Source organism: Equus asinus, chromosome 7, assembly GCF_041296235.1.
Source record: "Equus asinus isolate D_3611 breed Donkey chromosome 7, EquAss-T2T_v2, whole genome shotgun sequence".
Taxonomy (NCBI): Eukaryota; Metazoa; Chordata; class Mammalia; order Perissodactyla; family Equidae; genus Equus; species Equus asinus.
The window spans coordinates 50,886,028-50,910,658 of NC_091796.1; the positions used below are offsets into that span (position 1 = coordinate 50,886,028).

Sequence of the window (24,631 nt, forward strand, 5' to 3'; positions counted from 1 at the left end):
CCGTTTCAGCGGCCCAGGGTTTCACTAGTTCGAATCCTGGGCGCGGATATGGCACCACCTATCAGCCCATGCTGAAGCGGCATCCCACATGCCACAACTGGAAGGACCCGCAACTGAAAATACACAACTACGTACCAGTGGCTTTGGGGAGAAAAAGGAAAAACAAAATCTTTCAAAAAAAATTCAGAAACAAATAAGAACAACCTCACTAGATACTTCTAATTGGGGGCTTAGCTTTGCAAATACCTCATCCCAAACAGAATGAGAATCATTCTATTTCCTACTTTTTAAAAAACAAGTTTAACTCTTCATTCAGGTTTATGGGAGCTTGTAGACGAAAAGTGAAGTAAAAACAGAGCTTCCAGCTGTTTGAATCTCCTCTCCTCTGTGCCCCAGGCTACACAAGTGTCAAACCACCGGCATCTCCTACACGGATTCTAAGGACTCGGCTCTCACAAGTTGGCCCTGACAAAGCAAGTTACTTGCCAAAAAAGTTTATCTTCCGATCGCTATTGCTTCTGCAAATAAACTTGTGTGCCACACGTGTCTCCTGCCACGCACATGTGTGTGCTTCGAAGACCTAGGGAACCTCAACCCTGCAAATCATAAACCCTGTTTGGAGGAGCACTGGAAATCCCAGTGGCGCCCACGCAAGTAAAGCACAAACCAGAAGTCACCTGTGGCTTTCTTCATGCTGTTTCGAGGCCGAGCGGGCGTGGGGCGGGGAGTCTTCACAGTGTCTCTGGGACCTTCTTGGCAGTCTCCTCCTCTAAAGCCAGGGCAGCACCTCCATTCCAACTGTGTCACCGTCTTGTACTTCGTGACGTACCTGGGTCTGAAGTTCACACGATACCTGCCAGAGAAAAGGGTGGCATCTCTTTACTAGCTGCTGTTGCAAGCAGCCATGGCCCTCCTGGAGTTTGACCCGAATAAAGAGGATTCAGGTCACTCAGGGCCTGCCTGCTCCCTCCAGGCTCACCCAGAGGGCATCACTGGTCTCCTCAGGCCACCCCCGGCCCCCTTGGGTTCAGCCAAAATCACATCAGCCTCAGGAAGGCAGGGGCTTCCTGAGCCCGGGTCTTGGCCTCCATCCTCCATCTCTTAGAGCCACATGCACCCGGCCCCCTTCCCCCTAAAGGCCAGGGAAACACACAACTTAGAAAAACTTAGCCCCACAATTCCCAGTGGATGTGGACTTTTCACAAACTAACCTTTTGTTTCACTGACCAACTTCTGTTCTAGAATTTGCTGCTTTGTGGAGATTTTTCCAGGTGTAACTCAGGGTCTTTCTGTGTTTCCAAGAAACATCCCTGGCGCCCTTAGCATCTGCGTATCCATCTCAGCACCTTTTTCCCCAACACTAGCAAACAGAGCAGGCCGAGAGGCTTTGGAGATGGCACCTCACATTATTTGTGTTCAGATCTTTTTAAAAAGATGCCCTGTCCATACAGCTAACGACAGAAATACGGAAGGAGAATTAGAATCATTGGAAAATCCCCTTTCAAAGTGCACGTTCCCTGACGCACCAGCACATCACACAGAGGCCCGTGCAAGGAGCGGAAAAGTCCTCCACAGCCAGCGCTGGGCCCAGGACACATGGTGACAACCCAGCAGCCCTGGGCACTTGGAGGGCTGGACCAGGTGCCCCTGCTAACAGCACAGACGGCAGCCCGCTCTTTAAGTTACCCCCACTTCTGGTTCTGGCTGGGAACCATCACTCTCTTGAACCTCTTCGCTTTCTCTTCATTTCGAACACAAGCACTAGCAGCTGGCCTTCTTTTTTTGGGCCAATTCCCAGAAAGAAAGAGGCTTTGCATCTCTTCCCCAGGGCTGCTGTGTGCTGCTCAGAGGTAATCAGGCGGGCCCACACCAGCCAAGCGCCCTGTCTCGGGACCAGCCTCGTGGCAGGTGGAGTTCAGAGTTACATTCCTGAGACAACGACAGATTACCAAATGTAACGGCCCTTCAGCATCTCCCCCGCGGGTCAAAAGCATGTCATCTAAGACCTCAAATGTCAGGATCCACCCCGAGGACAGGCACAGCGTCCCTTCCAATTTCCAGGAGGGCCCTGCTGATGGCGCCCCCACAAGTGTTAGTGTCCCAGCACCTTCCACTGCCCGTTTGTCTCGGTCCTTCGGGTCAGTGGGTCTCCACCCTGACCGTGCGTTACAATCACCAGGGAGCCGTGGAAAACTACCAACGCCTGCGTCTCGCCCTCAGAGGGTCAGATTTAATTGGTCTGCAGTGGGGTCTGGGCATGCGGATTTTGAGAAGCTCCCATGGAAGGCTTTCTCAAGGAAAAATGAATAGAAAGCCCAGTAAGTAAAACAGAAAAGCAAGGGCTGCTCAGGGGTGGTGGGCTGGACCCCCTTCTGGCTCTTCATTCCTTCCCATTCCCACCACAGCCCCCATCAGCCCCACCAGATTTTCATCTTTTCACAAATGAAAAAACAGAGGCTCAGAGAAGTTAAGTGACTTGTGCAAGTTCCAACGGTCAGGAGGGGCCAGGGCTGAGATTCAAACCCCAGTGTTCCCCCCGGGCCCCACACGGCCTCCCAGCACGCAGAAGCAGCAGGTCTCTCTGGCACTTGCCTTAAATTAGAAACGGGCCCACCCACCCAGAGATGCTCCAGAAGGCCCCACAGCTGGGTAAGAAGGTAGCCACTGTCCCCGTTCGGCAGACATTCCACTTCATTGTTTTGCATACACAAGTACAGCATAATGCTGGAAAAATGTGTAATCTCAGAAAAACTTGGTTCCTCTGAGCAGTTAAGACTGAATGTGAAAATGTGTTTGCTCTTGGGTTTTATTCATGTGCCAGCAGATGACAGCCCATATTAAACCCTCTTGGACGTGGCTGAGCCAAGACTAGGAGAGCAAAACATGTGGCTGCAATGCCCGTGGAAGAGGGATGACCTCCCACCCCACCCGGGGGCCTTCACAGCCCCTCGCTGCCGAGCCAAGTGTAAGAAAGTTCTTGCTTTTCCAACACACTTCATTATTTTCTTTAAAGTCAGTTATTATTTTGGAGCCAGCTCATAACTTAGGAAAGTTCCCTGGAGCTCCCGCCTTCCTCTCCACCCCCACCCTTCCCTAATCGCTTGCTGTAGGGTTTCCGGTTTCCGCAGTGGGGTTCAGGTTGACAGCGTCTCCAACGAAGTTTTCAGGTCTAGCGTGGGGAAGAGGCCTTCCTGGCGAGCAGTGACAGCTGGAAACGATCAGGCGGCCACTTCTAGCCGTGGGAAAGCTCACATTCCGACTTCTTTGTGCACGATGACACGGTTCCCCGAGGCTGCCTTGGGTCTTCAAGACTCAATTTGGAGGGAGTAAGGGGAGGAGGTATGGGTTGTCCAGCCCCACAGCCCCACTTGGATTTTTCCCGCAGAAATGGGGACCCCCTTACACAGTAGCCAACTGGGAGGGGCCTCAGAGGATGGGGAGAAACCCGGTAGGATTCCCAGGCCACCTGCCCTCATCACCCAGGGCACTGTAGGACAATATCTTGGCCAGGCAGCTTTAAAAAAATGCCTAGGCCTTTACCCCTCAAAATTCTAATTTTAACTGGTTTCTGGGCAGGGGGCGCCCAGGCATCTGTACCTTCCAAAACTCTCCAGGTAACTGTCCAGCACAGCCAGAGGTGAGAAGCACTCCCCCAGACCCAGGGCACCACTGGCCTTCCTAGCTGGGAGCCGGGAGTCTCTAGACACCCAGGCTGGGAAAGTGGATGGAGCCAAAGCATCCCCAGTGTTCTCCGGCCGTGGACTCAGAGCACACGGGAGATGCTTGATAGATACTTACTGAATCAGCCAACTGCACCCAGCTGGGGGCCACCAAGCCCAGGGATCGACAGCCAAAGGGACAGAGTCACAGTGGTGCTGGGCTGGAGGGCAGCCTCAGGCTGCAGTTTTGGCCCCCATCCCAGTCTTGGGTCAGGACTGTAACAGCATCCTGCCCCCGGGGAGCCCCGTCCACAGCTGCCTCAGATACCCCCGGGGCCCCCTGCAAGCCGTGGCAATGAGCCGACCCATAGCCTGAGCCGGCCCCCAACCCCTGCCTCAGCCACACCCATCTCCCCAACTCTCCTCTCCCCTTCCTCTCCCTCTGAAGCCCTTTTCAGGGTGAAACAAGGGTTCACCATTTTTATGAGTTCAGCCTCTATGTCAGGGCACCCGATTGGCCCAAGGAGATTCTAACGAGAAAGAAGGTGGCAAGAAAAGGATGGAAAAGTCAAATCTGAGCTCTGCGACCACATGATTGGAAGTGTCCCTGTTAAAACAGAATGTGACAAAATGACTGTGCCTCCATTTGCCATCACCTCCCACAAAGACTCCCTCCTACTGACCGGAAGTGAGACCTCATCCTAACTCGCTTCAGCTCACATTGGATGTGCTTGTTCAAGGCTCATCTCGTCCACAGACTGGAAGCCCCGTTAGGGCAAGAATTCCTAAGGATTTTGTTCTCTACAACATCCCGACTTGTCCTTCTGTAGGTGTTTGATAAACAATTAATTATTAATCATTAATTAATCCATAATTAGGCCAGCCCCACGGCCGAGTGTTTAAGTTTGTGCGCTCAGCTTCGGAGGCCCAGGGTTTCGCCGGTTCGGATCCTGGGCGTGGACATGGCACCACTCATCCAAGCCATGCTGAGGTAATTTCCCACGTAGTACAACCAGAAGGACCCACAACTAAAATATCCAAATATGTACTGGGGGGATTCGGGGAGAAAAAGCAATAAAAAAATTAAAATAAAAAAATAATCTATAATTAATGATACTAGGTCTTATCTTAACTTTTGACAAGGTTTAGGGGAGTCCTCTGTCCACATTAAAAACCCAAGAGTTATCTTCAGGTCCAACCCCGAGCAGATATGAATTCCTGAGTCTTCCCAGGACAAACCAAGCTCCCAAGTCCTCAGGTCATGAGAAGGTGACCTGGAGATGTGCTGTCCAATAAGGTGGCCATTAACCACATGTGGCTGTTTACATTTAAATGAATTAAAATTAAATTAAATTGAAACTTAGTTCCTTAGTCACACTAGCCACATTTCAAGCGCTTAACAGCCACATCTGGCTAGTGGTGACAGTATCAGACAGCATGAACACCATCATCGCAGAAAGTTCTGTTGGACAGCGCTGGCCTAGAGAGTCACAAGACTGTCAACAGAACAGCAACGGGCACACATCTATCTGCTCATCTCTTGATTTCTATCCCACTTCCACCCGTCGTCTTTCTCCTCTCACATCCTGCCCAACAGAACTTTCTGCAATGATGATGTTCACACATCTAATACCACATGTGGCTGTTAAGCACTTGAAACGTGGCTAGTGTGACTGACGAACTAAGTGTTCAATTTAATTTTAATTCGTTTAAATATGAACAGCCACACGTGGTTAATTTTATTTTCTCTAAATATAACATATTCTCTGAATATAATATATTTTCACACATCACTGGCATAGGATCTTCTAGACAACTGTTCCACAAAGCTAAAGATCTTTTCCCTGCACTCAGTATTTACCTGGATTTTATTTTAACACAAGCCTCTAAAACTTTGCACAAATCGAAAGCCCAGTGCCCCATTGGGGATACTCGCCTGACCAGGATTTCTCCCAAGAACACTTTCTAGCAAACTCTTCTTCTTCCAGTCCCTGGCTTGCCCCCAAAAAACCTGGAGCCAACTCTTCGTGCTTTGTCCCGCACGTGTGGCTCTGCACAGTATCGACTGGAACGGGACTGAGGGGATGAAGAAAGAAGGCAGGAAGAAGAAGTGCTTCCCTCTCTCTGATAGGGAGCACCCTAACTTGGAGAAATAACCACCTACCTGGGGACAAAGAAAATTAGGATGTGAAGGCGAGAAGTCATTTCACAGAGTGTCAGAACGGGCGCCCAGGGAGACTCGCTTGCCGGCATTCAGCTGCTACTCCGCGTTTTCCACAGAGCACTAGTTTACTCCAGCCACAGTAATTCAATTTAAAAAATTGTGGTAAAATACACACTATATGAAATGTACCACCTTAACCATATTTGAGAGTACAGTTCAGTGGCCTTGATACATTCACATGTGCAACCATCACCACCATCCATCCCCAGACATTTTCATCACCCCAGACTAAAACTCTGCACCATCAAACACCAGCGCCCCACATCCCCTCCCCCAGCCCCTGGAACCACCATGCTACTTTCCGTCTCTAGGAATTTGGCCACCCTGGGTACCGCATGGAAGTAGAATCATAGAGTATTCATCCTTTTGTGACTGGCTTTTTCACTTAGCACAACGTCCTTGTAGGAAAGGAAAAAACTTTTCCTGTACCCTCTTATATTTCTTCCTGGGGCTTGTAAATTAAACTGACAAAAGACAAATGAACAAGAGAAAAGGCACAAATTTAACTGATGATAATATTCTTATGCGCACAGGGCCTTCACAGAAAAGAAGTGAAAACTCAAAGAAGCAGTTACACTCAGGGGCTTATACACCATTTTAACAAAGAGTGAAAAATCGCAGAAAAGTGACCAGACAAAGAAAAGGGGGTTTGGGCTTCTAGGGGCAATAAATTGTGGGAATGTGGCTAGGAAATATATGGGGGAAACTAATGGAAGAGAAGAGCTATTTTAGTAAGGTTTGTTTATGCAGATGCATCTCAGTGCCAGCTCTCTGTGTCCAGCGACAAGGGTCACTCTCCTCATCCTGGTACAGGACAGGCAGGAAGGGGGGCGGGGCGGCACAGAGAGGTCTTCTTGTCTCTGCTGATTCTCAATGGCTTCCAGCTCAAATAATCAGCATGCCAAAGTGGCATGTTTGGGGGTGGCATAGCCTGACCCCCTTCATCCTCAGGTTTGTCCATATTGTAGCATGTGTCAACATTTCCTTTTTCCCCAGTAATTCACTTGTACAAAGTTTGGTCTCAGTGTTCTAATTTAGAAATTGACAAGACAGAGGACTGATTTTCTAGGAACTGCTTGTGGTGAATGGATTTTTTTCTTTCTTTGTTGTTGCTGTTCTATCAATCAATGAATAAATAAGTGAGCTTCTTATTGAAGTAATACTTTGCCCAAAGTGAATACCATCTGGCAGTAGAGACTATAAAGGTTGAAATTGGAAGTGACTTCAGAAGTCTGTTGAAGGAAAAGTGGTTCTGCACCAGCAGAAGAGACTCCTTCCATTTGAATCCACTTTGTTTTACCGACAATCAAAAAACTGACCATTTGAAACCATGCCCAGGGGCCGGCCCTGTGTCTGAGTGGTTAAGTTTGTGCGTTCCTCTTCGGCAGCCCAGGGTTTTGTCAGTTCGAGTCCTAGGCACGGACACGGCACTGCTCATCAAGCTATGCTGAGGTGGTGTCCCAGATGCTGCAACTAGAAGGACCTACAACTAAAAATACACAACTATGTTCCGGGGGGGTTTGGGGAGAAAAAGGAAAAATAAAATCTTTAAAAAAGAAACCATGCCCATCTACAGAGACAATGTCTGCAATCTGAGGAGGGGACTCTGACCCTCAAGGTCCCTTCCGATGCTAACTTCCATATTCTGAAAAAGTCTCCCCACACAAGGCAAAGTGAGGGGATCAGAGAGCCTTCTTCCAGGTGACAGCACATCACACACAAAAATTAGAACTTTCATCTTATGTTTTTCTGCTACATTACATATTTTTTTCGTTTTTGTTTTGTTTTGTTTTAGGAAGATTAGCCCTGAGCTAACATCTGCCACCAATCCTCCTCTTTGTTTGCTGAGGAAGCCTGGCCCTGAGCTAACATCCGTGCCCATCTTCCTCCACTTTATATGTGGGATGCCTGCCACAGCATGGCTTGATGAGCGGTGCCATGTCCTCACCCAGGATCCCAACCAGTGAACCCGGGCCGCTGAAGCAGAACATGCGAACCTAACCGCTGCACCACTGGGCTGGCCCCTAAGTTACACATTTTTAATTAGTTCTCTGCCTGGAGAAACTAATACCATGGAAGGAAAGAAATGTAAAATATTTTACTTGACTTTTTAGGAAAATCTAGCTAAGTTTTAAAAGCCGAAATGCTTGGGCAAATATATTTCTGAAATATAAAATGTATCAATTAATCTAAAAGTCAGATGGATGAGCCCTGATTAAAATCCAGTTACAATATAGCTGTGTACACTTTTTAAAAATCACAGATCCTAGACCAAAGCAATGTGTTCCGGAAGAAAATGCATGTATATAAGTTCCCAGAACAAAGGAGATGTTTGCTGGAGAAACCACAACTGTAAGCTGCTTATTTTTCTGTTTCCTCTTGAATTAGCTTCCTTAGGTACTTAGAGGGGCAAGTTAGATTTCAAAACCTAAACTCCTCTTGACTTCTCAGTAGTTTGCCCTGATCATACAGCGTAATAAGTAGAACTTTTCCCTACAGTTCTCCACAATTTATCACCCCCCTGAACCCTGAGGACAGAGCAATTCTCTAGTCCTGAAGAAAGGTGATTAAAGAAAACCACAGGCTCAGTCCCAACTTGGCTGCAGCAGACAGTGAAGCTGTTACTCTCAGATTTAGTGGAAGGGCAGCCAGTACCTTCTTTCGGAGCAAACTTGCATTGCTAAAAATGACATCATCCCGCAGTGCAGGGTGCGTCCCGCACCATGAGATACAGCTTATGCATGTGTTCCAACCAGCCCACATTCCTCGTTTTAACTTCCTCGCTTTGGGAGATACATTACAACACTCAAGTCTGTGCCCCGACAGTGGGGAGGAGGGCCAGCGAGTGTGGGGCGTCCCCCAGGGCCTGAGCTAATGGGGCTGACTTTCTGGAGGGCTGAATAATCCAAGATGCTATGAAGGCCCTCATTCTCCCAAAGAATTCTTTTGGGAAGGGCTATTGCTGCCGCAGGCTGTTTCCCCCAAATCAATTCTATACCGCTCCACTTCGCAAATTTACGTCATGTGTCCTCATTCTTGGATCCGAATCACAGAGTGCTCTCCTCCCCATCACTCCCTGAGGCACTCAGACCCAGTGTTCCCACAGTGCAGCCATGAGAACATCTGCTAGCCTCAGCCTTTCGCATGATGCTCATCACAAATGAAACTTTCTGTGGTTTGGGGATCCAAACCTTTCCTTTCAGAGCCACCGAATCACTCTATTTTGACTATTTCCTCTTTTTTTAAGAGGAAAAATTATTTCCTCAAATTGTCCTACAAAAGTCACCATAATTTCAAAATCCTTTTTCCTGGGCTTCCCTTCACTTGGTTTGCAACTCCTCCTTTTTAACGCTCTCGCTCACTCCGGGCTTTCTCCTCTTCCTCAATTCCACAGGCTCCAGCCCCTCCTCACGCTGCAGCTGCCCGTCCAGCATTCTCAGCACAGCTTTTCCAAAGACTCACAGGGAACTGGCTATGACGTCCCATCTTAATCAATTTTCGACTTTTGGGCAAAGACCATGGATGGTGGCAAGCTTTTAAACAGCTGTGCCTGTAAGTTGGTGGAAGTCACTTAAAAGCTTAGAAAACCCTGAAACAGTAGGAGTTTCTCTGCAGATATAAAAACAACATTTTCTCCCTTTGGACCAATTCACTTTCAGTTAAAAAAATAATCTGAGGGAGGCCGGCCTGGTGGCGTAGTGGTTAAGTTCGTGTGCTCTGCTTTGGTGGCCTGGGGTTTGCAGATTCAGATCCCAGGTGCGGACCTACACACTGCTCATCAAGCCATGCTGCAGCAGGCAACCTACATATAAAGCAGAGGAAGACTGGCACAGATCTTAGCTCAGTGACAATCTTCCTCAAGCAAAAAGAGGCCAGTCTTCCTTAGCAAAAAAAAAAAAAAAAAAAAAAAATCTGAGAATTGAAAGCACAGGAATACTTGTGTTTGTTTTCTAATGTATAACCACACTGGGGGGAAAAGGACCAAGATGTTATAACGTAGTTCCATATTTCTCACATTGTCCAGACTAACCCAGGATTACTCTGTTTTTTAAACCCACACTGAACACGATGAGGCAGAGACATTTGCATTCCACTGTGCTCTGCTTAGAAGGAACACAGCTTTTCTCCCAAAGAAGCTGCCACAACCCACCCCACCTCCAGGCCTCAAGGTATGGACAAGGGAGTGGGGGCTGCTCAGTAAGATAAAAAGAAAAATTTTGCATATTTGCTTTTACATGGGAGGTGGTGATGGAGCAGAGGCCATGGAGGAGGAAGAAATGAGGAGGGACTTTTCTCCAAGAAGACTTGGAGTGGCCACTGGATTCAAGGGTGGTGATACCTCCGACGTCCTTGAAGCCATTTGTGCTGCTACCCACAGTCTTCAGTGAAGTCCTCCATGCTCATGCAGGCTTACGGGACTGGGTTTTCCTTAGGAAACTTGAGGCCATGGTGTTCCATAGCTCAGCCAACCCTACGTGGTTCTGAGCGAGACAGCAAGGAACCCAGCACGCAAGGGCTGTGGGACAGTATGACTTGGGAATTGTCCCAGGCTAGAGGGAAGCTCTTGGGCATCCACAGTTCCTGTAAATTCAGAGGTGTTGAAATACATTTCTAGGCCCAAGATGAGGCTGCTCCTAGCTGGGGTGCCACCTCAGCAAACCAAACTTTCATGTTCCTATAATCGCTCCACTTGACCAGAAACGCAGCCTGTCCGGTCAGCCAATACCCAAATGCCAAGCCAGCTCTGGGCTCTACACTCATTCACCTGCTCCTTGGGCTTTCTAAATAAGGTCAGATATGCAACCCCAGCCACTCCCGCCCTGTTTCCATGTTGCCTCTTCTAGTGCTCTACGGAACTCGCTCTTGCCCACAATCCCTCGGGAAGAGTGCTCCACTGCTCGCTCCACTGTACTCCCCCATCCATGGACTGTATCTCCTTGGATAAAGGACAAACTCATTACAAAAGTGTACAATTTTTGTCATTTAACAGAGGGGAGTGAGACTAACATATTGACTTTGAGGTGAAGAAGGGCCCAACCAACATCTGTTAACACGTTGAAAACATATGCAGCTTAAGATGTGGAAGCAACCCAAGTGCCCATCAAGTGACGAACGGATAAAGAAGATGTGAGATACGTATGTATATAAATATATATACACAAGAGATCACTACTCAGCCATAAAAATGACAAAATTGTCCCTTTTGCAACAACATGGATGGACCTTGCAGGTATGATGTTAAGCGAAATAAGCCAGAAAGCGAAAGACAAACACCATATGATTTCACTCATATGGGGAAGATAAACAAACACCCGGACAAAGATAACAGATTAGCGGTTACTAGAGAGGAAGGGGGTCAGGAGGTGGGCACAAGGGGTGAAGGGGTGCATATATATGACGACTGACAAATAATAATGTACCACTGAAATTTCACAATGTTATAAACTATTGACATCAACAAAAAAAGTAGCTTTAAAATATATATGTGTGTGGCTTGCTTTCCATTTCTTTAGAATCACGTTTATTTTTTAAGAAAAGTTACATAGATTGCATTATTTTGTTGTTTCATTTAAATAAAACAATTAAATCTGTGGTTTAAGTAAAGGTTCTCACCCTCCTCATAAGCAGGGTCCTGAGCTGGCCCACTACCCAAGACTTCACTAAAATTGGCTTCAATTTTTGTAAATAAAATATAAAGCAAGTATAGTATTTTCAAAGAAGGCACAAAATTAATCTTTAGAATAATCCCCTATGTTTTTAGAAAAATTCCCTATGTTTTTAGTAATAACTTTCTCAAAATGCGGTTCTGTCTTTGGTCGTTGCATCCTCCCAATAACACCAAATCATTCTTCTTAGTTGTGTAACATGAACCCTCACGTACGTCACAAAGAGAGCCAACATACACTTACATCTCGGCAAAAACTTTAAAGGTGACGCTGAGATAGTCAGTTCAGGAATCTAAATTACAATTTTTGTCATTACTTTGGTTGATTTAACTGGAATCTACCATATCTCAAATCTTCATTTTAGCTGCAAGCCATAGCATTTTCATTCACTATTAACAACTATTTTCAAAAATTATGTATATACATCACAATTTCATTTTTAAAGCACAAGCCATGGACAGTTGTTCAAACTTATGGTCTCCATGACTAAAAACTGAAAATCAGACTCAGCACATACGACTCTTAACAATGGGAGGGAAGACAAGCTAAAAACACATGCCCTCCCAAGAATAAACCCTAATGTAAACTATGGACTTGGGGCGATTACGATGTGTCAATGTAGGTTCATCAGTTGTAACAAATGGACCACTGTGGCTGAGGGTGTTGATAATGGGGGAGGCTGTGGGTGTGTAGGGGAAGACGGTAGGTAGTAAATCTCTGCATCTTCCCTCAATTTTGCGTGAACCTTAAACTGTTGTAAAAATAAGTAGTCTAAATAGAAAAATAAAAAAACAACCCACATGCTCTCTCTTTCATCCATTCATTCGGCAAACACCCTTTTGGCACCTACTAGATGCTACCCAGGCACCACACTATGGCTTTCCTTGAGCCACCAGTATCCAAAATGGAACAGTCATACTTCTATGGAGACCATACGGAGAATAATGTCTAATTCTATTTTCCATAACAACAGTCGCTGTTCTAGTCCCAACTCAGCCAAAGACCAGTTAGACAAGACCCAAAAACTTCTCTAATCCTCAGATACCTCAAATATAAATTGGGATTTATAACATTTGCCCCTCTTCTACCTCCCAGATATTGGAAGAACAAAATTAGACAACAGAAGAATAAAAACTGTGAAACTATAAAGCTTTATGTAATTGAAATTTGTAAACAGTGTGTGTGTATATATATATTTACTATAAGGCAAAAATATGCAGTAAGATACAAAATATGGGTTCCTTCTATAATAATGGACTCAGTTGCTCATGTGAAGGATTATAGTTGGCTCCTGATCATCAAAGGTGACAAATAATGAGGTCCTGATTGTCCTATGGATAAGGGCAATCCTGCCATAACCTCCAAATGACAATCCATGAACTAATTTGCCTTCCTTCACAACACACTTTTTATCAATGCCTGGGACAACGGATGACACAGATTGCTCAGTGACAGCTCTTCACATATCCTCAAACCTATGCAGTATTACCATGCATTAAGCAAAATGAGCTATCACCTGGCCATTCGAACTGGGTTGAGGCCTCTCATCCTCTCCACGGCCGCGTCTGCTTCTCCCATCACCTCTGCCTCAGGTCTGGCAAGAACCCAACAGGCCCCTCCCGCCGCCCCTCACCCCAGCCCCGTTCTCTCCCATCTCAAATCCAGTTTGCACACGTTGCCGGATCAACATTTGGAAGCACAGCTCTGATGATGTCCCTGATGGAAAACGTCCCATGATTCCCCTCTGCCTAAACGATAACGCCCAAACTCCCAACCCTGGTTGTTATGGGTTGAATTGGGTTGCCCCAAAAAAGATATGTTGGTCTTCTCACTCCCAGTAAAGCGACCTTATTCGGAGAAGGGATCTTTACAGAGGTAATCAAGTTAAAAGGAGGTCATTCGGATGGGCCTTAACCCAGTATGACTGGTGTCCTTATGCAGAAATCTGGACAGAGACACACACAGAGGGAAGACGACGTGAAGAGACACATGGGGGAGATGACCAGCTATGAGGCAAGGGGAGAGGCCTGCAACAGATCCTCCCTCACGGCCCTCAGGAGGAACCGGCCCTGCCGACACCTTGACTGACTCTTCCCCACGGATGTCCCTCCGCTTCTCACCCCTAGGCCCTTGCTCAGGTTCTTTCCTGCCTTATGCTGGTGTCCTCTCACAGCTGCGTATACTCAACCAGAACCTTCCTTCAAAGCCCTGCTAAAATACCACCACCCGCAAACAAGTTCTCAGATTCCTCCTGGCTGGAAATAATTTCTTCCACCTCTGAACATCCTCCGCTATTTGTGCTTCTCTCATTGCAGTTCTCATTCCTACCTTTTATTTTGTAATTATTTCTGTTTACGTCTCATTTCACCTGAACATGAACCTCTGGAGGGCAAGAGGGAGTTCAGGTTCCTGGCTGTGTCCCCTGGGGCCTAGTCCTGGGCCAGACGTAGGCTTTACACAAAAATATTTATTTAATGAAACTGAGAAACCGACAGTCTTCAAATAATAAGTCTCCTTTAACCCTATTGAGCTTTCTGCCAATTCAAAATGGCCTATGCTAATTATGCAGCCTTAAGCCAACATTTTCCGTGACTATAAATGAGAAATAGGTTTTTTTACTCCATTACGGTTTTATCTAGTGTTCTACATCTGCTATGTATTTACCATCCTCAATTGGTCTTCAGAAAAATCAGAGAAGTAACCTATCAATATAAATGATTTTGCACACACTGTATTTTTCCACAAGTCCTCAGCTACAAAACAACTATATACAAATGGTGGCACACACATACAAAGGAACGCTGCTCAACTATAAAAAGTAATCAACTATTGATACCTAGTACACCACGGAGAAACCTCAAAATAATCATGCTGAATGAGAAAAGCCTAATAAGCGTGCATACTATATGACTCTATTTACACAAAACTCTAGAAAATGCGAACTCTTCTATGGTAATAGAAAGCAGATCAGTGGTTGCCTGGAGAGGAGCGGTGTGGGGAGAAACTGGAGGGCACGTTAGAAAGGGGTATGTGGAAACTTTTGGGGTGATGGATATGTTCAATATCTTGCTTGTGATATTCGTTTTACTGGCCCATACACACGTCAAAACATTAAATTACACAAGTTTAAAAATATACAATTTATGTAAATTATACCCCAATAAAGCTGTTTTACATACATATATATATTTCCACATTAGGGTATTTTAAAATGTCTTCAGGACTATGAAGGCAAAGCGCTAGACAGCCTTGTCTTGACCATCCAATAATATATCTCAGTGAAGGAGAAACCAAACCAGCATCGCTAAGTCTTTTTCAGAGTTTCAAAATGAGGATTTAACTAAAGTTGTTTGTTTGTTTAATGTATCAGATGACTCTTCAGACACACAACCGATTGTTTTACACATTGGAACTCAAGCCTAAAATTTATTTTTTTTACTTTTAAATGTATCAATCAATGTTAAGGAAGATAGTCAAAACAGAATTTTCTTTTTCATAATCACCTTCGAATTACCATTTTGTGTGAACAAAATGTCAAGGACATAAATTAGCATCTTGAAAATATAACAAAGAGTGACTACTCACTGGGATCATTATTTTCCAGTGACATTCCGACCAGGAGTGTTTAGAGGGTACCTTGCGACTTCATTCAGGAATAGCCATAACTGGTCTTTCTGCTCCCCGCTCCCCCCCCCCCACCCCTACCCCGGCGGCACTGTCAGTGAACAGGGAATCTGGGTTCTATCCTGCTAGTTTTTTTTTTTTTTTTTGCAATGATGCAACAGAATGACTCCCAAATATCTTGAGAGTGGCCAGAAAATGACGCAACGTGTTGGGATAGGAGAAAGGTGCAGTGTTTATCACCACCAAGCCGGAGCCCTGACCTTGCACTGTTGTCCTCGAAAGTTGCTGCCCCAGCTGTAAGCAGCCGAACATTCTCCAGCATAGACCACCTGACACATAAACCAGGCCTGAACACTATCAGGACAGCTGGCCAGACTCGAGATTCTGGAATGTTCCAAATCTTCCGAAAGGCTCGACTATGCCTCCCTGCCCAAGTCCTTCATTCCACAGCATGTGAGAGTGACTTGGGTTGAAACTGACACGAGCCAGAGCAAGGCTTTCATGGTGAAAGGATCTCCCGTGAAGGGCCCGATTGTGCAATTCACCCCCACCCCGAGTTCTGTCGCAACCAGCACCACAGCTTTCATGCTCTGCTTTCAAGATACATGGAAAAGCTTCAGTTAGCAGAAAAACAAGTGGCATTTTCACCACTACAGTTTAGAAAAAAACTTATGTCCTCGTCCCACGATCTTTAACAGCATCCTTGTTGAACAGATGTAGGGAAACAACTTGAAGCAAGAGGGAACTCTCCAGTGCTTGGTTTTACAATGGATTGGGAGCAAATCTCCGTAAAGGATAACCAAGTTCATCCCACTCATTCGGCAGACCCCGTACAATCACAAATGTGTCTAAAGATGGGAAAAGTTAGGAAAAAGTTGAGAAGTCTCAGAGCAAATTCCCTTTCACCGAAATGACGAGTTTGAGAAGGCTTCACCTAACCTGTCTCTTACTCAAATTTCTTTCAACCAAATGCATAGTAATATGCACTCTCTTAAAAGGCTGACACTGCAGAGAATAATTTTTAGGCCTATTTCATAGTCTAATATGTTCTTAGGTGGAAAAAAAATAAAAAGCACAGCTGGGTCCTGACACACCCAGAAAAGTTTGCTTCTCCAGCACTTTCAAACCAGGAATTTGGCTGGTTTGAATGCTTCCCACTTTTTTTCAGCATCCATCACCACTTGAAAACAGGAAGGAAAGAAGAAAACTTATTGGTGAGTTTCGTTTTAATCGTTTCATTCCTTTCTCTCCAGTGTGAACTGCTGTCACGCTGAAAACTACTGTTTTACTCTCTTGATCCTACCGAGAAACCACTCTTCCTAAGGAGAAGTCACGCTCCCAGCATTTTATCAAGTGTTATTTTTAAGTCCAGAAAACTGCTTCATCAAGCACAGAAGCAGTTAATTCCGAGTAGTGAAAGAGTCATGCAACCAACGACAAATCAGAACGTCTGGGTGACAGTCTGGAAGTAATCTGAACGCTGGCATAGTCTGTCAGTTTTGGGTTTTAAAAAGCAGCATGTAAAACGCTGTCACCGTCCTATGCAGCACCCACTGCATTATTCAGTAAACATTAGTGACATCTTAATATGACTAACTTGAGGAACAGGGTTTTTTCTAAAAGTAGAGAATTAAAGCAGCATATTAGTAGTTTCATGAAAAGTGGACTGGGGATCAGCAGAGTCAGGCACCACTCACAGCAACCTGGAACCTCGCTGACCTCTCTTTACTGACTTGCCTACCAGGCTCTCAGACATCTGCAGAACCAGCCGTCAATGCCCAGGGCACCCGGAACATTTCCTTCCTTCCTCCCTTCCTTTATTGGTGAGGAAGATTGGCCCTGAGCTAACATCTGTGCCCATCTTCCTCTATTTTGTATGTGGGATGCCACCACAGCGTGGCCTGATGAGCAGTGCCATGTCCACGCCCCAGATCCGAACCTGCGAACCCCGGGCCACAAGAGCTTCGAGATTAACCCCTCCGCCACTGGTCAGCCCCTGGAACATCTACTTTAAATCAATCATGATCACTTATGTGCATTCCCAAAAGAAACTGTACTGCTGGCTTTGCTTGCAAAGAGTCTCTAAGAGTTTAACTTTGCGTTTAAAAGTTGATTTTATTTTATTTTTCTCAGTGTGACTCAGGAATTTTATTGATTTAAAGTTTTTTTTTTTAATTGCGGTCACACTGGTTTACAGCACTATATAAATTTCACGTGGACATCATTATATTTCGATTTCTGTGTGGACTACATCATGTCCACCACCGAGAGATAAATTACCACCCTTCCCCATACACATGTGCTCTATTGCTCCTTTTGCCCTCCCCTTCCCACTAAAATTCAGTTTCAGTCATTTCATTTTTGTCATTATTATCTTAGTTCACTCAATTTATTTACTTCATTATTTAGCACTTCGATCTTTCTAACAGGCAGGACGCATTAACTTCAAATTCGAAGCCCTCAGAGATAAGACCCCCTGAGGCGAACACTCTACACAAGGAGACCAGAAGGTTCATCAGACAGTGCTGGCTACTGTACCTGACGGGAGTGTGACAGGGCGGTTTTTAAAAGTTCTGTCAGCTATGTTACCTCACCCGTAATGTAGAGATGAGGAAAACCAGCCTCAGAGAGGCTGAGTCACTTGCCTGAAGTCACACAGCTCAGTGGTGGTAGAGCTCAGGCCAGAAGCCAAGTTTTCTCTCTCCTTTTCCAGAACACATTGGCCACACCAGCCCACCTCCAGGGACTACCTCAGGGGACCCCTGCCCCCTCTACCTCCCCTTTTCTCACTACTTCAAAATTTTAATTCATTTACAAAGTGCCAACATGGGTAGAACAGATCAGCAGAGGAAGATCAATTGACGGGACTAAAACATGGTTTTACAAGAAGCAAACTGTTCTGCTTAAGGCCATAACCTCTATTTGAATCCTATGCATTTTTCTCCAAGATAAGAAAGGTAGAAAACGTGGCCCATAAGCATAAAGTTCTTTTTCTAAGATCCCGTCCATCTCTGCTCAATCTCATCTTCCCCGCTGAGCTTGTGATGAGAATAACATAAATTGGAAGTGTTCTGGAAACACCGAAGGGCTCTACAAACACAGCGTCTTATCCACTGGGAACCTAGGAAGGGGAAAGAGCAGAAGAACAAAGAAACTGGAGAGGAAAGTGTGAAGACTCTGGGGAGGTACAGAGAAACAGCCCCCACTGGCTGATAAGGATGGAAGCCCCCGAGGGAAACACCCCAGGCGCCTCCATGCCAGCTCCCGCTCGCTCGATTCCATTCGAGTTTCCCTCAGCACCAAGGAGCAGGCTCCTAACAGTCGATGGACCCCAAGACACTTGTCTAAAAGCTGAAGGAAAAAACACTCCCCCAAAGCTATACACACAAAACCCACATTTTGAATTGAATGTAGAGAACGTAGAATTGACTCAGGAAGATGTAAGCCCTCATTTTTTCCCCAGCCTTGTGTCCTTTGTTTAAAAAGAAAATAAGCTTTTCCTGGCTGAGCTCGCTCTCTAATAGGCAGCTTTTCTTCCAACTGAATAACCATCTGCTCCCCTTGGAATCTGAGGATTGGAGGAGTTCTGGAACTCAGCGCTTAGAACTCACACCTGCTGCAAATTCGCAAATTCGCAAATTCTTAGTCCGTTTTATCACAGCAGCACAGCCTTCTCCAGTTGGTCCCACCCAGATCCCTCCCCTGACTGATGAGATTTTTTCTAAAGAGCTAATAGGAAAAATTCCACCGAGATCAACACGCCCAAGAAGGATTCGGGGGCGGAGGTGGGTAAACGCTGATAAACCCGAGTCAGTTTGCTGTATCAGAGAGGAACAGAGCCTCAGCCCAGGGGTGGGAGCGGAGCGAATACAGGGGGAGTCATCCTGCCTCACATCTGGGGACCTCGGAATCCTCCTCAAGGCAGCTGCTTGCACACAGCACGCCCCCAAATGCCTCAAATGCTAAGAGCAGTCAGCAGGTCCAACGCAAGCTGAGTGGGAGGTTATGTGACCAAGTATGTGGAGCTACTGCCACGAAGCATGAATGATGCATGAACGGAAACAAAGGCTGGTCCAAGAAGGAGAAGAAAGGCCGCGCTGTTCTCCAGCAGCGGTACACCCAAACACCACCAACCCGCGTGCAGGGGGCTCCAAGGAACCTCGGGCCCTTCCCATGGCACAGAGGTGCCAGCGTCACAGCACGGGCTGCGCCAGGCATCACACACACACACCCTCGGCGGTGGGTTTAGACAGCAAGGGGCTATGGGGGTGTGGAGTGGGAAGGGCCTAAGGCTTGGAAATAACAGACCTGGGTCTGGATCCAGGCTTTGCTGCGTCCTAACTACACGCCCTCCTGTAAAATGGGGATAATGCTCCCAGGGGTCGCTGTCAAGCCGGAAGGTAATGAGTCTAAGGGGCGCATTCGTTCCCACAATGGCCTCCAGGGCGACAGTCTCACCAAGTCGGGCCCCGACACTGTATTAAGCCTTCCGGGAAGGTCATCCAGCCCGATACCCCGCAGAAAGAATTCTAAGTTGTTCACATTCCCATTCTCCCAAAATGTGTCCCTAAAACCAGCCCGCGACCAAGACAGACCCTCTCTACCCTTATGTGCCGCCCGGCAGATCTCAGACTCAGGGGTGGGATGCACCGGGACGGCCCAAGCGCTGCGTGGGCGGCAGTGTGAGGAGGCAGCCCACCAAACAGGCCCGACTGCCGGTGGTTTTTACGATGAAACAGAAAAACTCCTCAATGCAACGAAATTTTAAGAGATCTGGCTTTCTTAATGTGGAAGTGTAAGGTAAAACAAAGACCTCGGGGGGGAAAACTTAGAACTACTTTAAGAACTGGGAGTAAATGGTAAATCACTACCATCGAGCTTCATGCTCCTGAGGATCTGCAGGCAGCTGCCCCTCCCCACGGGCCTCCAGCGGACAAGCCCCTCGCCGCCTCCTCCGTCCCATCAGGGGCCCCTAGGAATGAGCTGAGGGAAGACAAACCAGTTTCTGTTGAAGCCTCAGGGATCCAGACCCTTCCTTACATCTAGCGCCTGTGCAGAAGAGAGAGACAGAGACACAGAGAGGGGGACCAAGAGAGGGGAGATGGAGTCGGAGAGAGAGGGGGAAAGACAGAGGAGAGAGAGAGACAGAGACACACACACACAGACCCCTAATTTTAAATTCCTAAGTGACAGAACATCTTCATAGGAATGAAGAATTCTTTCTACACAAATGGTGTTACTAACTCACAGGCATGGGGCATGGACTTTGAACTGTTTTCTGGAAGCATGCTTTTACCACCATCCCCTGGTGACAGATTTCAGGGCGGTGGCCGAGCTCAGCGATGTGTGTGGAGGTCCTGAGGGGGTTGGGCTTACTGGCCAGGCCAGTTGGACCCCACAACCCTGGCCTCACTAATACCACCGTCTAAAACAACTGGCCTCACAGCCCAAACCAATCAAACCAAGTCTGCCAGTGTTTTATTAAAATAAGAAACAAACTGTCTAACACAGTGGACAGCGTGAAAAATGACAGCGTCCATTGCATCATAGCAAATGACCCACAGTAAGAAATTTAAGCACACACACGTACACAGACAGTTCTCCATCATTTTTACGTGGGAAATGCCTTCCATGAACAAGGGTGTAAATGTCCTTAATAGTTGGGTACCGTGCAACCCACTGAAGGCACACACTAAAAGAGACAGACAAACACATTCTCCACTGCTCCAGGGACAGAGACCAGTCCACAAAGGCCACTGTCCTGCATCTGGAGGCCGCTCAGCCCCTTCCCGTCATGTGACCACAGGCAAGTCAAGGGAACGTCTGGTCTCTGTTTCCTCATTGATAAAATTGGGACAATGGTATTCTTGAAGCATTGTTACAAGAATTAAATATATGGAATGAAAAGCCTGACACACAGAAGGTTCTTTACCGTTTCAGAAAAGTAATTACTCAAAAAACCCACATGCCATACAAAAGCCCTTCCTGCTCCTAGTTTCACATAACAATACTTAAATTTGCAATCCAGAATCTGATTCTTTGTATACGCAAATGGAGCATCATCTAACCTTCTGGAATTGCACACATGCTGGGTCTCTACGGCCCATGGAGGCCTGGTGCCCAAGGACATGCCAGGCGCAGACATTCTCCTCCCACTTGGAGGGACTCCCCACCAAACCCCTCGTTTCCTAGCTGGTCTCCCCCTCAGTCTCAGAGCATATTCAGTCTCTCCCTTTGGCGTCTTTGCTTGTCTCCTAAAACAGGCAGTTTTCTCTCTTTTTAAGTAATTCTTCACCTGCTTGGCTCGATCAACTCCTTTTTCCACCAAAGCCTTTGAAACACTTTGGATTCCTGTGTAACTGGGTTTCCTCAGAACCCACGCCCCTCATCTCACACAGCTTATAAGCCTGTACACCCCTGACCTGAAACTGGCTTCCTGCAAAAGCAAGTTCTCCCTGCTACCTAAGACCACCGGCCTTTCTGGACCCCTCAGCTTCCTGGGTCTCCCTGCCTGGCATCTCTGAGCTGGAATTCCCTCCTCCAAAGTCTTGGCTTTGCTCTCTCCCCTTGCCTGGCTCCTCTGCCTTGCCCCCCTGCCCCTAACAACTCAGCTGTGCTCCAACCATCCAACTATATCAAGGCCTCGCTGGCTCACACCTGCCACCCTGGACGCTCAACTGCCACCAGCTGCTAAACTGCATTTCTAGCTCCAGCATCTCGCCAACCTCCAGTCCTGTACTTCTACCACCACCCGGAATGCATCCCTCGGTAACTCTAGGATGAGCTTCCAAAGAACCTTCACTTCCACAGGCCTCAGGTTCTACGCATCCGATAATGAAGACCTCACCTGACAATACCCGTGGATTGAGAGACGTTGCTCAAGCTTCTGGGTTCATCAGAAACACCTGGGAAATTTCCTGTTCAATAGCCATTCCTCTTTAAGTATAAAGGGGATGTTTCTCCCTTTGTCTTCATTCATACACTAATCCTCAAAATTTGGAAACATTTACTAGATGAAAAATAAGGTAAACCATTCCTTTCCTATCCCTAAAGAAACCAAGAAAAAGGTCAAGACTGAATTAACTGCTTAATTTTGAGATTTTCAGCTTGATCACCTAAAACAGTCTGTTTTTATTTTTAAAATTTCACACTCACAATGCAGCACTTAAATGTAAAAATCCTCTTAAATTGTTTACATCATTATTATTGAAGAAAAATACCCAGGTCACTTATTTTGGTTTTGTTTAATAAAACAACAGAAATATCTCTTCTCTCTCTCTTTTTTTTTTTTTTTTGCTGAGGAAGATTCATCCTGACCTAACATCCACTGCCAATCTTCCTCTTTTTGTATGTGAGCCACTGCCACAGCATGGCCATTGACAGACAAATGGTGTAGGCCCACACCTGGGAATCGGGCCTGGGCTGCTGAAGTGGAGTGTGCCAAACTTAACCACTAGGCCTCTGGGGCTGGCCCAACATCTCTCATTTTTTATAGCAATTTTTGTTGTCCTTTCCACTGGGTGGCAAAAATACACTCCACCGCCTTTCATTAACCTGATGATCCAGAGATGATTTGCTCCCCACTGACAACCAAGAATCTGTTTCACTGAGTTTTGGTCAAACACAACAATTAAATTGCCATTTATTTTCCAAGCACTAAAATAATTTCAGAAAGTTATATTTTAAAAAAATATTTTAAATGAAAAGCATTACTTCCCAAAATGAAAATTTCATTTATATCTCTGAGTTGTCACAAGTATTAAGTTTAGAACAAACCACAAAATGTAGTTCTTGTGTAAAATGAATGAAATATTCTAGACTAGTAATTCTAATTTTAAAGAAATCTATCCAAACTGTGTTGAGTACTTGTTCCTGTCCTTTCCACAGTGTAAAAGTCTTACTTGCCTCTTGTTTCACTGACTGCTGGCCAGAGACTGTGGGGTCTACATCTTACTGACGAGAGCTACCGGCAGTATGCCAGTCCTGCACCCCTCTGACAAGGTACCCAACTCAATGTGACAGCCAACAATTCAATTTCAGCCTGAGTCTCTGTGTATAGAAGGTGGGGCTCTCTAAGCTGTTGCTTGTTTTGTTTGGGGGGTGGGTGTCTTTTTGTTTTTGCCTAATAGGAGTTACCCCTTCCCTTTGGCAGTTCCCACAGCAGTCCATGTGGGGTGAACCCGGGACCACCTCCGCCTCACGCCTGAAGGCTCATCTACTGCCTTCTGGAATGAGGTTTCCTGGAGCACAAGTTTCAGTCAGTCGCCCCTTTGCGTTGCCAAAGACAGATCTGCCCACTGGCTATTCTTTGCTGTAATGACAACTGTGCTCTAAGACAAACAACTTATTCTTAAGGGAAAACAATTAATTTCAACCATCACGTGTTCCCCCACAGCCATTTATTCACACTGGCTCATCCTCCTATGTCTGACTTACACAAAAGCACAGAAACTTGCCGGATGACAAGTGAATGACTGTGATGTATTTAACGGAATCTATACTCTATTGCATTGCTTCCTCTTTGTTTTTTTAAGACGGTGAAATCTTTATAAGCAAAAAGATGATCGATTCTTCCCCTTGTCTTTAAGGACCATTCTCTCCTGACAACCTCTTAGCCGAATCCCCAAATCTAACTTCAAAAAAAAACCAACGACGACACACTTTTAAGCAAGTTCTTCCTGGCGACTTGAGTTTAGAAATCTACGACACTGGAAGAAGTCAGTTTTATGGGGACATTTGGACAAAACTCGCCTGTTTGAGAACACTGGCTAGAGCAAGCCTCTCATCTAATCCTCATCTAAAAGTTCTTAGCAGTATACATTTTGGAATCTTCTGTGTGCCCCAGAACACACAATATGGATCTAATTAGGTCCAGCTGCCTTATGTTAGTAATAAAATTGAAAGAAAAAAAGAGAAGTGGGGGTGGGAGTTTTGTTCATCCCTCCTCTGCCCTGGTCATCGCAAGCTCGCAAGTCGCGCGCATCCTCAACGCTCACTCAAGGCAGCACACGCTTCTTCAATACCCCAACGGGCCTGGTACCAGGCTCAGCGCTCAAACTTTCCAGCCGCTGAGTTTTCACTCGCTCCGGAAAAGATTTACCGACGGGCTGGAGCCCAACGCTCCGACCCCACCCCCACCCCCATCGCCCAGGCCGGGCGCGCCCCGCCCGCTCCTCGGCTCCACGACTTACACCAGCGCGGACGGACAGGGCATCTGGTTCCAGGCACAGTTGTACTGAGCCTGAATAAAACTCTCACTTCCCTCCAGCACAGAGCAGCTCACATTCTTGTTCACGATGTAGGCGCACCAGTTCCTGAGGAGAAGGAGAGAGGGAGAAGCGCACAGTGTAAACGCGGAGAACAATGAGGCTGGGGAAGAGGGGACGAGCCACACAGCAGCGGACGGAGCGAGGGTCAGGGAGCCCGTCGTTCCTGCGGAGGCGGGAGCTCCACAAAGC

The 24,631-nt window shown here is 46.4% G+C and overlaps 1 protein-coding gene across 1 annotated transcript in view; it reads right to left on the reverse strand.

The window, feature by feature from the left end:
- The window catches only part of EMILIN2 (elastin microfibril interfacer 2), a 51,079-nt gene that overhangs the window by 25,694 nt on the left and 754 nt on the right, over window positions 1-24,631 (reverse strand). Inside the window, exons 2-3 of the mRNA XM_044774462.2 lie at window positions 24,365-24,487; window positions 678-853 (exon numbers count right to left, since the gene is read on the reverse strand). Of these exons, the coding sequence (XP_044630397.1) occupies window positions 678-853; window positions 24,365-24,487 (299 nt within the window). The remainder of the gene's footprint in view (window positions 1-677; window positions 854-24,364; window positions 24,488-24,631) is intronic.